The sequence below is a fragment of the Amblyomma maculatum genome, chromosome 1 (assembly GCF_055883805.1).
Source record: "Amblyomma maculatum isolate TAMU_Amacu chromosome 1, ASM5588380v1, whole genome shotgun sequence".
Classification (NCBI taxonomy): domain Eukaryota; kingdom Metazoa; phylum Arthropoda; class Arachnida; order Ixodida; family Ixodidae; genus Amblyomma; species Amblyomma maculatum.
The window spans coordinates 506,141,025-506,153,208 of NC_139344.1; the positions used below are offsets into that span (position 1 = coordinate 506,141,025).

General features: G+C 44.9%; 1 protein-coding gene across 3 annotated transcripts in view; it reads right to left on the bottom strand.

Moving 5' to 3' along the window:
* Ctl2 (Choline transporter-like 2) overlaps positions 1–12,184 on the bottom strand; it is a 353,598-nt gene that overhangs the window by 140,482 nt on the left and 200,932 nt on the right. For 2 of the 3 annotated variants that reach the window (XM_084575765.1, XM_084575773.1), the window contains exons 3-4: positions 6,765–6,838; positions 4,713–4,791 (exon numbers count right to left, since the gene is read on the bottom strand). In XM_084575765.1, coding sequence (XP_084431891.1) covers positions 4,713–4,791; positions 6,765–6,838 — 153 coding nt within the window. The remainder of the gene's footprint in view (positions 1–4,712; positions 4,792–6,764; positions 6,839–12,184) is intronic. The other variant, XM_084575780.1, reaches the window with a different exon arrangement.

Here is a 12,184-nt window from a genome sequence, read left to right on the forward strand (position 1 = left end):
ACAGTATGTTGGCCCCATGGCACACCACTCAGGATAGCGCAGCATAGTAGGCCAGCCACCTGCTCGACATGCCAAGCAGTTTAGATTTCTACGTCTGAAATGCATCTCTCAACACCCCAGCCATGCCAGAGACCCAGAAAGGCACTGGTGTGACAAGTCAGACAAAAACAAAATGACACCGAGATTACTAGCCGCCTTTCATATTACATCGCAAATGTAAGCCAGCCTCGCTAAAATAAAAAATCAGGAAGGACACGAAAAAATGCCGTCATAATTGATTAATGTGTTGCCTCTATCCCACAGCCCTTTTGAGATGCTGCCAGAATGTCATCCCAGGCTGCTACTGCCCAGTTAGTGACTTGCATGAGTGAGCTCATGGTCTCGCACAGCTGGCCAATCAGTACAGCACCTGCACTCTCTAGACTTAAATGGCTTGGTGATGGCGACATGCTGCATGGAGTGGCTGCAGCTGCCCAGTCATGCTCATGCCTCCAGGTATGACAGCCACATATGCCCCACCTTGTGTCAAGTTTCCTCTGCAGGAATCCATGACCAGGAAGGAATCCCAGCAAAGCAATGTGATTCATCAATGCTGCCAGAGCAGTCTGATCTATTTTTCGACCAACAAGCTGGTCATCCATTCCTTTTCACACACACTTGTGACAATTTTCGGAAACTTTTCCTCTCCAGGAATCACCTTCCTTTTGAAAATGATACAGTAGAACTCCGCTATAGTAAACTTGGATATAGTAAAGTGAAACTGAAGTCTCAGTTCATCTTCCATAGACAGCTGTGCCTTTTCCCCCTTTATAGAAAAGATATTTTTGTAAAAATCGATTATAGTAAAGTGCGCCTGGCCGCGGCGACGACTCCTGCAATATGACCATTGCTGCCCGCGCACTACCTAGAATCACCAGGAAAATATTTTTTTGTATTTCAAAACAAAAATAACAGTTTTCTTTTAAGTGGCTTTACCACCAGGCTTGGCAGCATTTAGGAGAAGCCTACTTTACGAAGGCCTTGGAGCCGTGAGGGAAAGCACACAGTGCGTAAGAAAAAAAAAAAAAGCAGTCTACAAACATGGAAAGGAGGCGGCGCGGTCCGTTCAGGAAGTAAGGGAGAGTAAAAGTACACCACGAAATAGGGAAGGGGAAGAAACGGGCGAACATTCCCATCACTCTGCAGCACTAAGCATGAAGCAGCGGAGGAAAGAAGTAGAGGTGCAGCGTGTGCGGTCTTGCAGCACTTGACTGCCACGCGCATTTACCATTCATTGCCTTTTAAAAGACAGATACAGCAAAAAGTGACACCATGTTCATGCAAGGCTTTGATTTTCACATGAAATCAAACTTGGTTGTATTCGAAACCACATCCTCATGCTTAAGAGGTATTTCCACTAGATGTATAAAATTTTTGTAACTGAAAAAAATTGCATGAAGAGGTGATAAGAGAGAGATGAAAGCTATTTCAGTGCTCTTTTTTTTTCATTAAGCAACAAGACGTGTTCAGTAAGTGGCCATTTAACTACCACACAGCATCTTCAGGACCATGTCATCCCCAACAAGAGATATAGTAAAGACCCTGATATAGTAAAGATTTTTGCTGGTCCCAGTGACTTTATTATATAGGGGGTTCTACTGTATTAATGGCAGCTTCTGTCTATCACTACAAAACAGCATCATCAACTATTGCTTTTCATAGCCCTCAGTATGCTGCTTCTTTTACACCTTTCTCAGTCACAGTGTATAGTATTATGGGCATATCAAAAGAAATTGGGGGCTCCAATGTGCACAAGTTCATAGTCTTTCCTTTATGGGAAGCAATCAATTTTTCTTGCCACGAAGCTTTCGGCTCACTGACGTTTGTCGCCATAGGCTAGCGCCAAACTGCCACCTTGAACTCAGTGCAGAGAAGAGTGCTTTCATGACATCTTTGGCCTTCGCTTGAATTATCCCTGTGGTAACACAGCCCTTTGTGTCCAAATGGACTGGGAAACTTCCGCAGCATGGTGGCAGTCTCTGCAGTGTCCGGAAAACACCATTCGGATTGCAATGCATTTGAACAGCTGGTGCCGTTGTTTTTGGCAGCAACCGATCTTTACTTTGTTCGTACCCTCGCTGTGCCTGAAGATTTGACGAGCTTTCGGCTGCAAGCACAGCTTTCCCCTTGAAAACAGCGGTGCAATGACAAGTAGGCACGATCACTTCCTGAAATCAAGCATGCCGAAACATGCTGGGCATCAAAACGCACCACACTGAAACATGACGCAGCCTTAATAAGAGAGAGTTGCTTTTGCATAGTGAAGCTTCCTCATGTCATTGTGTCTCTTGCGCTGTTCCTTCAGCACTTTTTGCAAAAATTGGGCTTTCTATAGAAGCTTGTCATGCTGCGAACTCGAATATCCCATTCAAACTAAGCAGAAATAGCCTTTTTTTCAGCAGAAATATGCAACCCGCGTGACGGGGCTCACCACGGGTCGTCACGTGACAACATCGTGAGGACCGGGGCAGCTGCCGATGAGACTCCTTCGCTGCGCTGTGTGCTGATCGCCGCTCTCTGAGGGCTTTGTGAATGTCATTATGGCACGCCATTTCCACACGATTGACCATCGGGATTTTCACCGCATGTATCCGTACCAGATGCGCCCACAAACGATGCAGCACTTCCGTTGTGGAGAGCGTGGATTTGGCATGCAAACTTGCTTTGGTGGCATTTTAAAAAGTGCTGTGTGCCATTATTACCAGAAGCTATACTTCATCTCACAAGATGTTTGCAGCCCAGCGAAAGGTAGAGGCACCCCGGTCCAATGAGGATCACGCGCACTACAAATAGGTAATTGTGCTCCTACGTGCCTCTCGCCCCCCAAAATAATGGGGGTGCCAGTAGAAGCACAATTCTCTATTATTGTGCGCAGGGGTGAGAGGAACTTAGGAGCACAATCACAAGGGCTTCTCTGCCTTTCACAGTGCTGCAGATATATCTTGTGAGACGAAGTATACATGGCCCTCCGCGCACATATTCCTGGGAAGGAAGGGCAGCGAACAATAGCCTATCTACTACCTCCGTCTCAGGCTTCCCGTCCCGCCCAAAAACATCATTGTTGCGAAAAAAAAAAAAAGACCCAAGGCTTGGTGTACCAAATCCTGCTTTGAATGCAAGTCATCCTATTTTGGGGAAACGAGGAATTTTATAGAAAGGATGAAGCAGTACGCAGCTGCCACCAGAAAAATGAACAATAAGCAAAGCCCAGTCGCCAAGCTCTGCAATGCATGACATTTAGCAGACTCAGAGAGCCTTTCCCCTTTATCGTACAATCATATACATTTCGTGAATTGACGGCTGACGTATGTTGAAAGCCAAACGGCAAATCCGATGCACCCATACCGTTATGAGAAAACGATTTTGTGAAATGTGTTTTCTTACAAGAGACTCGTCGTTTTCATTTATAACTTAATTTGCATCGCCAAACAAGACAAGACTATGTAAAATGACGAGGCAGCAACGGGTGCAACATCACAAGGCCATATATGAACAACTTCGATGATTGCTTTGCTTGGACGCATCGAAGGAAAGCTCGCTCTGTGAGCTCCTTACCTGAATGCGCCTATACTCGGCGCACTCCATGAACGGATTGCAATCAACGCTAAACGCAACAGTTCACATACAAATGAAATCTGAATAGTCAGGAATTAATGGAACTATGAAATACAAGCCTTACCTCCCTTTTCTTCCTTTATAACCGCTGTTCTAGGAAATGGTGACTGACCCGAGTCATTTGTGCAAGGAAATAGAAGGAACCGCTTAATGGTTCAGCCATGCCTTTTTGACAAAGCCCTATAGAAATCGCATTAGGAACAAACTACATGTAGTCACAGTCACGAAAATGCTTCGAATAGAATGTTTCCTTTGGTCGGCTTGAATTTATATCTCTTCTCAGCAGCACCACATTGCGCCGCGAGCTTTTCACTCGATGGAAGACTACATCGACACGTCCACAGATGTTTGTGCATCCGAACACATGCAGAGCTGTGTTGTATCAGGTGCACAACACTAAGTTGAAGTGTTTTGCACATCCGCAATGCACGCAAGATGAGGAACAGAGCACGCCGAAAGTTCCCTTTGTTGGCTTTGATGCCTGCGGCTCCTCACAGTGACGTCACGATGGACGGAGAAGCGAGGTTTCTTTCTCCGCTTTCCTCCTTTGTAGCAGTCGCGCGGGAAATTTGAACTGCGCACTTTCAGTCAGCGATTTCGCAAGTGCTTTATGCATAATCGAAAAAATAACTTGACAGACATGATCAGCAAATAATCTACTTCAACAATCTATAGTTTTGGCACATTTAAAAACCACTGCGGTGTCCCTTCAATGAACCGACTGCTCATTTGACAAAGAATGCCTGAAGTCTCCTTCAGGCATTCTTTGTCAGATGGTAGAGGCATTATTAATGCCAATGGCAGAGCCAAATTCTCAAAATCGGACTCAATAACAACTATCACCTAAAATTCAAGTAAATACGGTAATGCGAATGCCGAAAAGCATTTTTGAAGCCTTGTTACCTAATCATTTTGCCCTTAATCAAATCGCATCCCCTGAACATTGAACTATTATCGCACCAGGATAAAAGAAACTTGTCTAGCATAACTTTTCAAAACTGCAGCAACTAAAACATAAACCAAAAGATGACCCCAATGATTCACTTCATAGTACTTACTCATATGGTGGTTGACCACAGATATTTCCCTGGCTATCAGTGGGGTAGATGAGGCGCTCAGGATTGCCACTTCTGTATGCTGTGGAGAAACAAATGTCACAGCTGAGCGCTAAACGGAGTCACAACAATTGTTTTCAAAAAAGTCATACCAATCAAAGAAGCAACCCAAGCCTCACGTTGACACTATGCTGATGGGCAAAGGCTACTCATGGAAGGAAAAACTGATGTGCCAAATATTTCTCCCTACATTGAGGATGCCAGTTTAGACCATGCCAAAAACAATGTCAACTGCCCTAACTTTGAAACAGCCCATGCAAACGGGCCGCAAAGTCACAAGATGCAAAATTAGTGAGCCTAGCAAGAAGTCCACCACACTACAGAAACGGTGTGCCCACTGGAAAAAAATTGAGTTAGTTTCTAATTTCGCAGTCCAAAAATATCTGAAAAATGACAAAATGATATAATTTGACAGCAGCTGGAAGTGCCCTCTGCTAGCTGAGGGACCCTTTTGGGAGGGCTCTGTTGGCATGGAGCATCTCGTTGGGCAGCCATATAAGGCCAGAACCCTGAGAGGCTGCAAGTTTGTGGTTCTGGCCTTCCAAGCAGCTTTTGTGGAAAACCCTGAGGACACACAAGAAGGCAAGCAATTGTTCAAAAAGAAATAAATGTGCATTGCAGAGACAAAAAAAAGCACATTTAAACAAAGAGGTTGTCCAATGCATATTTGCCAAAAGGGGCGAAACGCCAGCTCTCGAAGGGTTCTATTAAAAAGCTGTTGAAAGCTCACAAATATTCACAACGGCAAACCATTTTTAGTTAACACTTTCCTGTCTGCGGGAAAAGGGGTGGTTTTTGGGTTGTGTCATTTTCTTTTTCTTTAAGAAAACTTGCTTGGTACAGGAGTGTCTAGTATCAAATTGTAGAGGAGGAATTCTTCACAGTGATATTAGTGGCAATTCATATATTTATTTTGTAAGTGATGAAATAAAAAACTATCAGCAAAAAATTGTAGTTAAAAAAAACACACACAAAAGTATCAAAGTTTCTTGATACAAATAAACAAAAAATTTTCAAAATATACGTTTTTTACAACAGAGACCAATGCAACATTGCAGCAAAGTAATACTACCCAAAAGACGTTGACACCCTGCAGATAACAGTTGTGATCATCAGAACAGTGATCTCTTCCGATCAGCGCGCAGCAAAAGTGGAAATTTTTAGGGAGCGAATGCAAAACTTGTCGAGGAATGGCTGCCCGCGTTCCGGGTTGGTTTGACGTAGTTGTGAAGAGCTGAATTCGTCTTCCGAGTCATCACTGCTGCTGTTCGGATCCAAAAAAGGAGCTCTCCGATGCGTCAACTTCCGCGGAACTGCGCGGAAGCAGGAGCGCGCAATGTCAACGCCATAATGTAAACAATGAGCACTGATCACCCAACTCCAGAGACCATCTGGACGGGCGCGGCACGTCGGAAAAATTAAAACCAAAAGCAAAACTGAAAGAAGGGTTCTTCTATTTCCCACTAAATGACGCCACTCATTAAGAAGCGTTTCGAAAGCGGGAAGATTCGACCATCGATAGCGGGTGACACTTATCGGGGCATGGCTTTCGATGATCCGGGTCGGTTTGACGTAGTTTCATTGTCAGTGCTAAAGTCTGAATAGTTGAATTCGTCTTCCGAGTCATCTCTGCTGCTGTTCGCATCCAAAAACGAACTTTTCGATCTGTCAACTTCCGCAGAAATTGGCGTTTCCGTGCAGCAGGAGTGTGACGTCGATGCCACGATTAAACAAGAATGTCGATCACCTGACTCCGGAGATCATCTGGACGAGCGCGGCACGGCGAAAAAAATTAAATCAAAAGCAAAACTGAAAGATAGGTTCCTCTTTTTCCCATTGAATGACGCCACTTGTGAAGGAGCGCTTTGAAATCGGGAGAATTCGAATCGTGAAACCATTGATAGCAGGCTATCGATGGGAATAGGCGCGGACAGGAAAGTGTTAAACTCGTGCAATAACACAAATATCATCCATTAGAATTGAGGACAGACGTACCAAAGAAGGCCACGATGCCCCATCCAGCAAGGAAGAAGACAAATAGGAACAGGCAGAGAATGTCTGTACAGCTCCTGAAAAAGAACAATTCACATGCCCATACCACTCACGTAGGTAATCAAGCTTTATTCACAACCTGCGGGACCATGAAGCTCCAAATGGCTCATGGCAAAAGCCTCCATAAAAACTCCTGACCGCACAACAGCAGATAACTCACTGGCAGCCACCATGGCACACTCAACTCGGCTACAGAAGAGGAGGACACAGCTATCTCTGCAGCTTGGAGAACCTCCTTCTGATAGCAGTCGCCAAGTGAGGAAATCTCAGCAAGCAGCAGGCGATTATCTCAGAGTAGAGAAGCCTGCTGGTTGCATTTAGAGAAGGCGGGCTCCATTACTCGTGAGCAGCTACCCATGTGCCCCTCCAATGATTGCTCAAGATTACACTTTGTTACTTGCAGTCAGAAACACACACAGTTCAAAGCAGATGTGAATGGAAAAAAAAGACATGATGCAGAGAAGAAAATAATCTTAGTCTAGCTTTCTGCCCAAACTATCTCAATCATAGACAATTATTGCACAAAGTTCTTGTAGTCATATAGTACTCTAAATACATATACCCCCAAATCAGACCAATGCGTGTCTAGATGTACTAAATATGGCTAAGGAACAAAACCAAAAATAATTTTTTTTCAGCGCTGCCCAACATGATAAAAGGCAAAGTTGTAGTAAACTGCGAGAATTCCAGCGATGCATTGCAAAATAGCCTGACATATACAAAATATCAATAGATAGGCTCATCTGCAAACCTACAGTGCAACCACAATTTGTGTTGGGGTAGTGCTAGGGCTAACCTGTTTTGCATCCAAGAAGCAGTGGGAAAAAAATTACATGAGAATGCCATAAACAGGACAGCAGAGTTTCTAGGCTTTAGGTGCATGATGGCACTGTGGTGTGGAAAACAAATGCCACCATCAACTGAGCAATATTGCAACTGAGCGACCATGACATGTCAGTGAGAAGTCTAAGCATTTATCGGAGAACGGATGCGATGATCATCAGAAGTAATAAAGAGCTGCACAAACCAAGCTGTGATTAAATGTGGCTTGTGCCAATTTTGTGAGTAAAAGTGCGTCAATTCTAATTTCACAGGACAAGCAAAATGTTCGAACAAATTTTTTTGGCAGAAGACAGTCGCCCGATTTTTCGCCAACGATTACGTCACTTCCTAATGCGAAATTTGAGCGCAGCTCATCAGCTTTTTCCCCTTTTCAATAGATTGAGGAGATTTCAAGCAAGACATGTATGTACAATTACAGACTTTTTTACTTTTCACAGATATTCCTTCAAGAAACACTCCAATAACAGTTCGTGGCTGTCATGAAGGAAGCTTGGTGGTCGTCCAAAGCCTTCCACTACCACACCTCTGTCTCTTTTTCGACTGCCACCTTTCTCCTTTTCTTTAAAGCTCAGCTAAGGTATAGTGCCTAGAATATATTGGCTCGTGTGACGAGAGCCCGTGCTTCCCTATGGGCGAGGATGGAACCATTTGCAATGAAAGCCAACCGATAGCGACAGAGGGCGCTGCTTATCGGGAGGGTACCACCGCAGCAGACGACGCGGTTTTCTCGCTACAGAAGACTGCAATCTGTTGACGTTGTGCGTGCGTGTTAAACCTGCTTCTATGGGTCCTTTGCGTTCATCAAGGTGCAGCGGTTTATTTCAGTAGTAGGTGCTTGCACATGCGAGTCGTTCCACACTTCTAGATGCGACGATTGCATCGGTTCTTTCTCGCGTTTTGTGCGCGTGTTCTGTGACCGCCTGAATCCCTTCTTTTTCATTGTGTCACCGGTGGTGAAGAGAGTTCCTGATTGTTGTTACCCCAGTGCCTCTCACTAAATTGCACAGAAAATTCCAAAGAGAAAGCGGCACAGGGAAGACTTGCTTTGTTGGCAAACGGGGCTACCACTAAGGAGCATATTTTCGCATTTACGCCATCTGCAGAATGGGAATGAAACATAGATAGGAATGACGAAAGCCAACTGTTTTAGTTTGCGAGAAACATTTTTTGATCATATATTAACAAGGGTGGAAAATTGGGCAAGTTGGTAACAGTGGTTCATGACATAACTGTGTAATGCGAAAGAAGGAAGGACAAGAAAAAAGTATACAATCAGGCGCTACACGCAGCACCTGTGTTGTGTACCTTTCCTGTGTCCTTCGTACTTTTGCGCTACACACTCAAGTCCTATGGATGCAGTTATATATATATTGGGCGCATGTTTCACTATAAGCGCCATTACCAACGGGTTTCAGCCGCGATGAACCGGCCGCGTCTCGTGCCTATGCGAATCTCAGAAAAAAAAAAAACTTCGTCAGCCTCTTCGTTTAAAAGATGGTGACTGTGGCAAAGCCTGGCGTGCAATCACAGGCCGTTAAACCCGCTGTAAGCAAATGCCGCTGTAATGTACATGTTCCTCTTTAGTGCTCTGCTGCTCATGCAATTCTGCCACATGCCTGTGTTTGCTATACATAAAAGAAGTGTTGCGCGACTTTGTTTCCTGCGTTGCTCAGATATAAAATATACAAATAAATCTGCGCGTGCGTGTTACTTCTAAGCAAGCATATAATGCACAGAAAGAACCCATATATGCATGCCAATAATTACGACTGAAGCATTTCACTTTGTTCCAAATATTACAAATATATTTTGTAACAATAAAAGTCTATGCTTTGATTGTTGTTAGAATAGAAATTCCGTGTTTCCCTTTGCGAGCATGGGATGTTCGAGACTCTAAGTTGCACTAACTTCGCAGAAGCGAGAAGCGTTAAATACGTATGTGCGCCGCTTCCAGTCCAAGACTCAAAATACAACCTGAAACTTGTAGTCAAAGGGTTCAGTTATAGCTTGGGTCTGCTGCGACTTAATGAGAGCTAAAATGCAGCGCGAGCAGTCCTCTTGCCGAAGATGTGAAAGCGCGGTAGGCTGCGGGCGGTGCGGCTGGTACCCACTCAGTTTGCAGCGCTCCTGGCGGTGGCCACCGGCATTCATCACTCGCGGTGCCACCCGGGAGGCCACGGTTGGCACACAAGCCAATATATTCTAGGCACTATAGTTAAGGTGTCCGCGCAGAATTGTGACAGATACTGCGCCTTTTCTTTGATATCGACCAATTTTAAACGCCGCCTGCTGTACTGCGTCTATTTCTATATGCTCCGTGGTGCGGCATTCGAGGAAGCGCCAAATGAAAGGCACTGCACGGATGCCTAGATCGAACGATCGGCGGGGTCAGCTTCGTATATGCGTGGATCTCCTGGTGACGTCATCACCAATCATGAAGGCATGTCCGGATGTGATGTCATTATCCGGTTATAGACATGGCCGGACGTGACATCATGATAATGTCACATACGGTCATGATGTCACGGCCTATGGTGTCACCAGGTTACGAGGCCGACGACAACGCAAAATGCAGGAACGGGCACCAAAGAGCAGCGCTCTAAAAAATGTGGCTGTAGGCAGAAGGAAAAGAAAAGAAAATACAAACAGTAGGTACATTACGCTACCGACGCGAGATTTTGACCATGAGCCCAAAAAGGGCTACTCTGGAGGTTTTTTGACATTCGAATATTCCAGTAAAATTTTTACTGTAGGTTCTCCTCTCAGTCCTGACACATTCTGAAAAATTTGGGCATCGTACGATAATCCATTCACGCGCAACAAGACTTTAAAATATGCCGTTTTCATGGCTTAACTTTAGAGTATTTCTGCGGGCAACACTGAGTTTGACGTCACAAACAGTATACCAGCGTTACTGTCCACTTCCCGCGTGATTATGAAATTTTGAGGCTTATATTGAACTACCTCAGACATTTTATGCAGTGCGTCATGATTTCCGTACTTTATTTTCATCCAACGCACGTACGAGTGTTTTTCTGATACTGAATGCGACGTCACCATTTCGTCAACAGGGACGTCATTTCTGGCCGTGAAAGCAGTTTCAGTTTTGATTTGCTGTTTTTCCTTTTTAAAAATAATTCTAATTGGAATTTCGAAAAACAGTTTTTTTGCATTGGAGTCATGACATGCCGAGGAATGTAATTCAACCAAAAACACAAAATGACGAAAAAAACCACCGGAGTTGCCCTTTAATAAACCACCGGAGTTGCCCTTTAATAATTGGTTTGCATGAAAGGAAATGTGCAGTATCTGTCACTCGCGGAATCTCGCTAACAGATCTCGCGAACAACACTCCAACGCTCAGGCTTACGCATCTTTCCTGTGCGGATTCTGCAGCAGTCTCGGAATTTTTCTCAAGCCCTCCACTACAGCACTTCTCTAACTCCCACCTCCTCCCTTCCCTTACGGCGCGGTTCTGGCATCCACCGAGAAGTGTGACGTATGCACATTTCCTCTAAACCAATTTAACAATTTATCATCAGAGCCACCGGAAGTACACACCCGTTATGGTCGCAATTAGTGTTCTAGAATTCTAGAACACTGTAGTCGCAATGAATAGAGTCATCGGTACGACTATATCCGCACACTTTAAAGCTCGACTCGACTAGCAACCTTGTGTTATTAACCCAATGAACCGTTTAGCAGCGGTGCCAACCTCGAACTTTAGGGTGGACGCCATCTTGAAGTGCTAAGGTGGCGCATCACCATGATGAACACTGCTTAATAATAATAGTAATAATGGGTTCAAGGAAAGGAAAGGCACGGTATCTGCCACACTTGTTCTGTGGACACCTGATCCACGCCACATGGAAAGGGAGGAAGAGGTGCCATTGTGGAGGGCTGTGGAGTAATTACGACCCCACCCCCTGGGGATCCTTAACGCGCACTGACACCGCACAGCACACGGACGCCTTTCCATTTCGCCTATTTCGGACATAGGAGCAATGTGGAGCACCGGACAAACTGACAGAAAATCACCAAATGTGAGAAATAACTTGCGCTCTTTTAAAATACAGACGATTTAACTCAGTTAATCCCCTGAACAGGCCGGAAAACATGGAGCGTTTTTTTCGCATCAAGCCGACCGACGGCGTACAATCGATGCCAGGCGTCGAAAAAAACACGTGCCGCCGCCGATCTGACTTTGCCAGATATTTGACGCACGGGCAGCGCTAGCGGCGCGTCCGGCGTAAAGATAGAGGGGCTTTAGGCCGGCGTCCTCTCAAACCGGAAGCTAATGTGGACGCGAGCCAATAGGAGCGCGCAAAGCTGGCATTTCCGGTTTAAGCAACTGCAGTCAACATGGCTGCCATGGCTGATGAGGTGTGCAGCAGTTCGGCCACAGAAATGCGATTATCGTAAAAATAAATACTAAGGACTGTCGCTTTTTTGTGAGTATACGACCTACTCTCGGACCATAATGTATTTGTCTTCTCCCTCAAGAGAAATTTGTAAAAAAA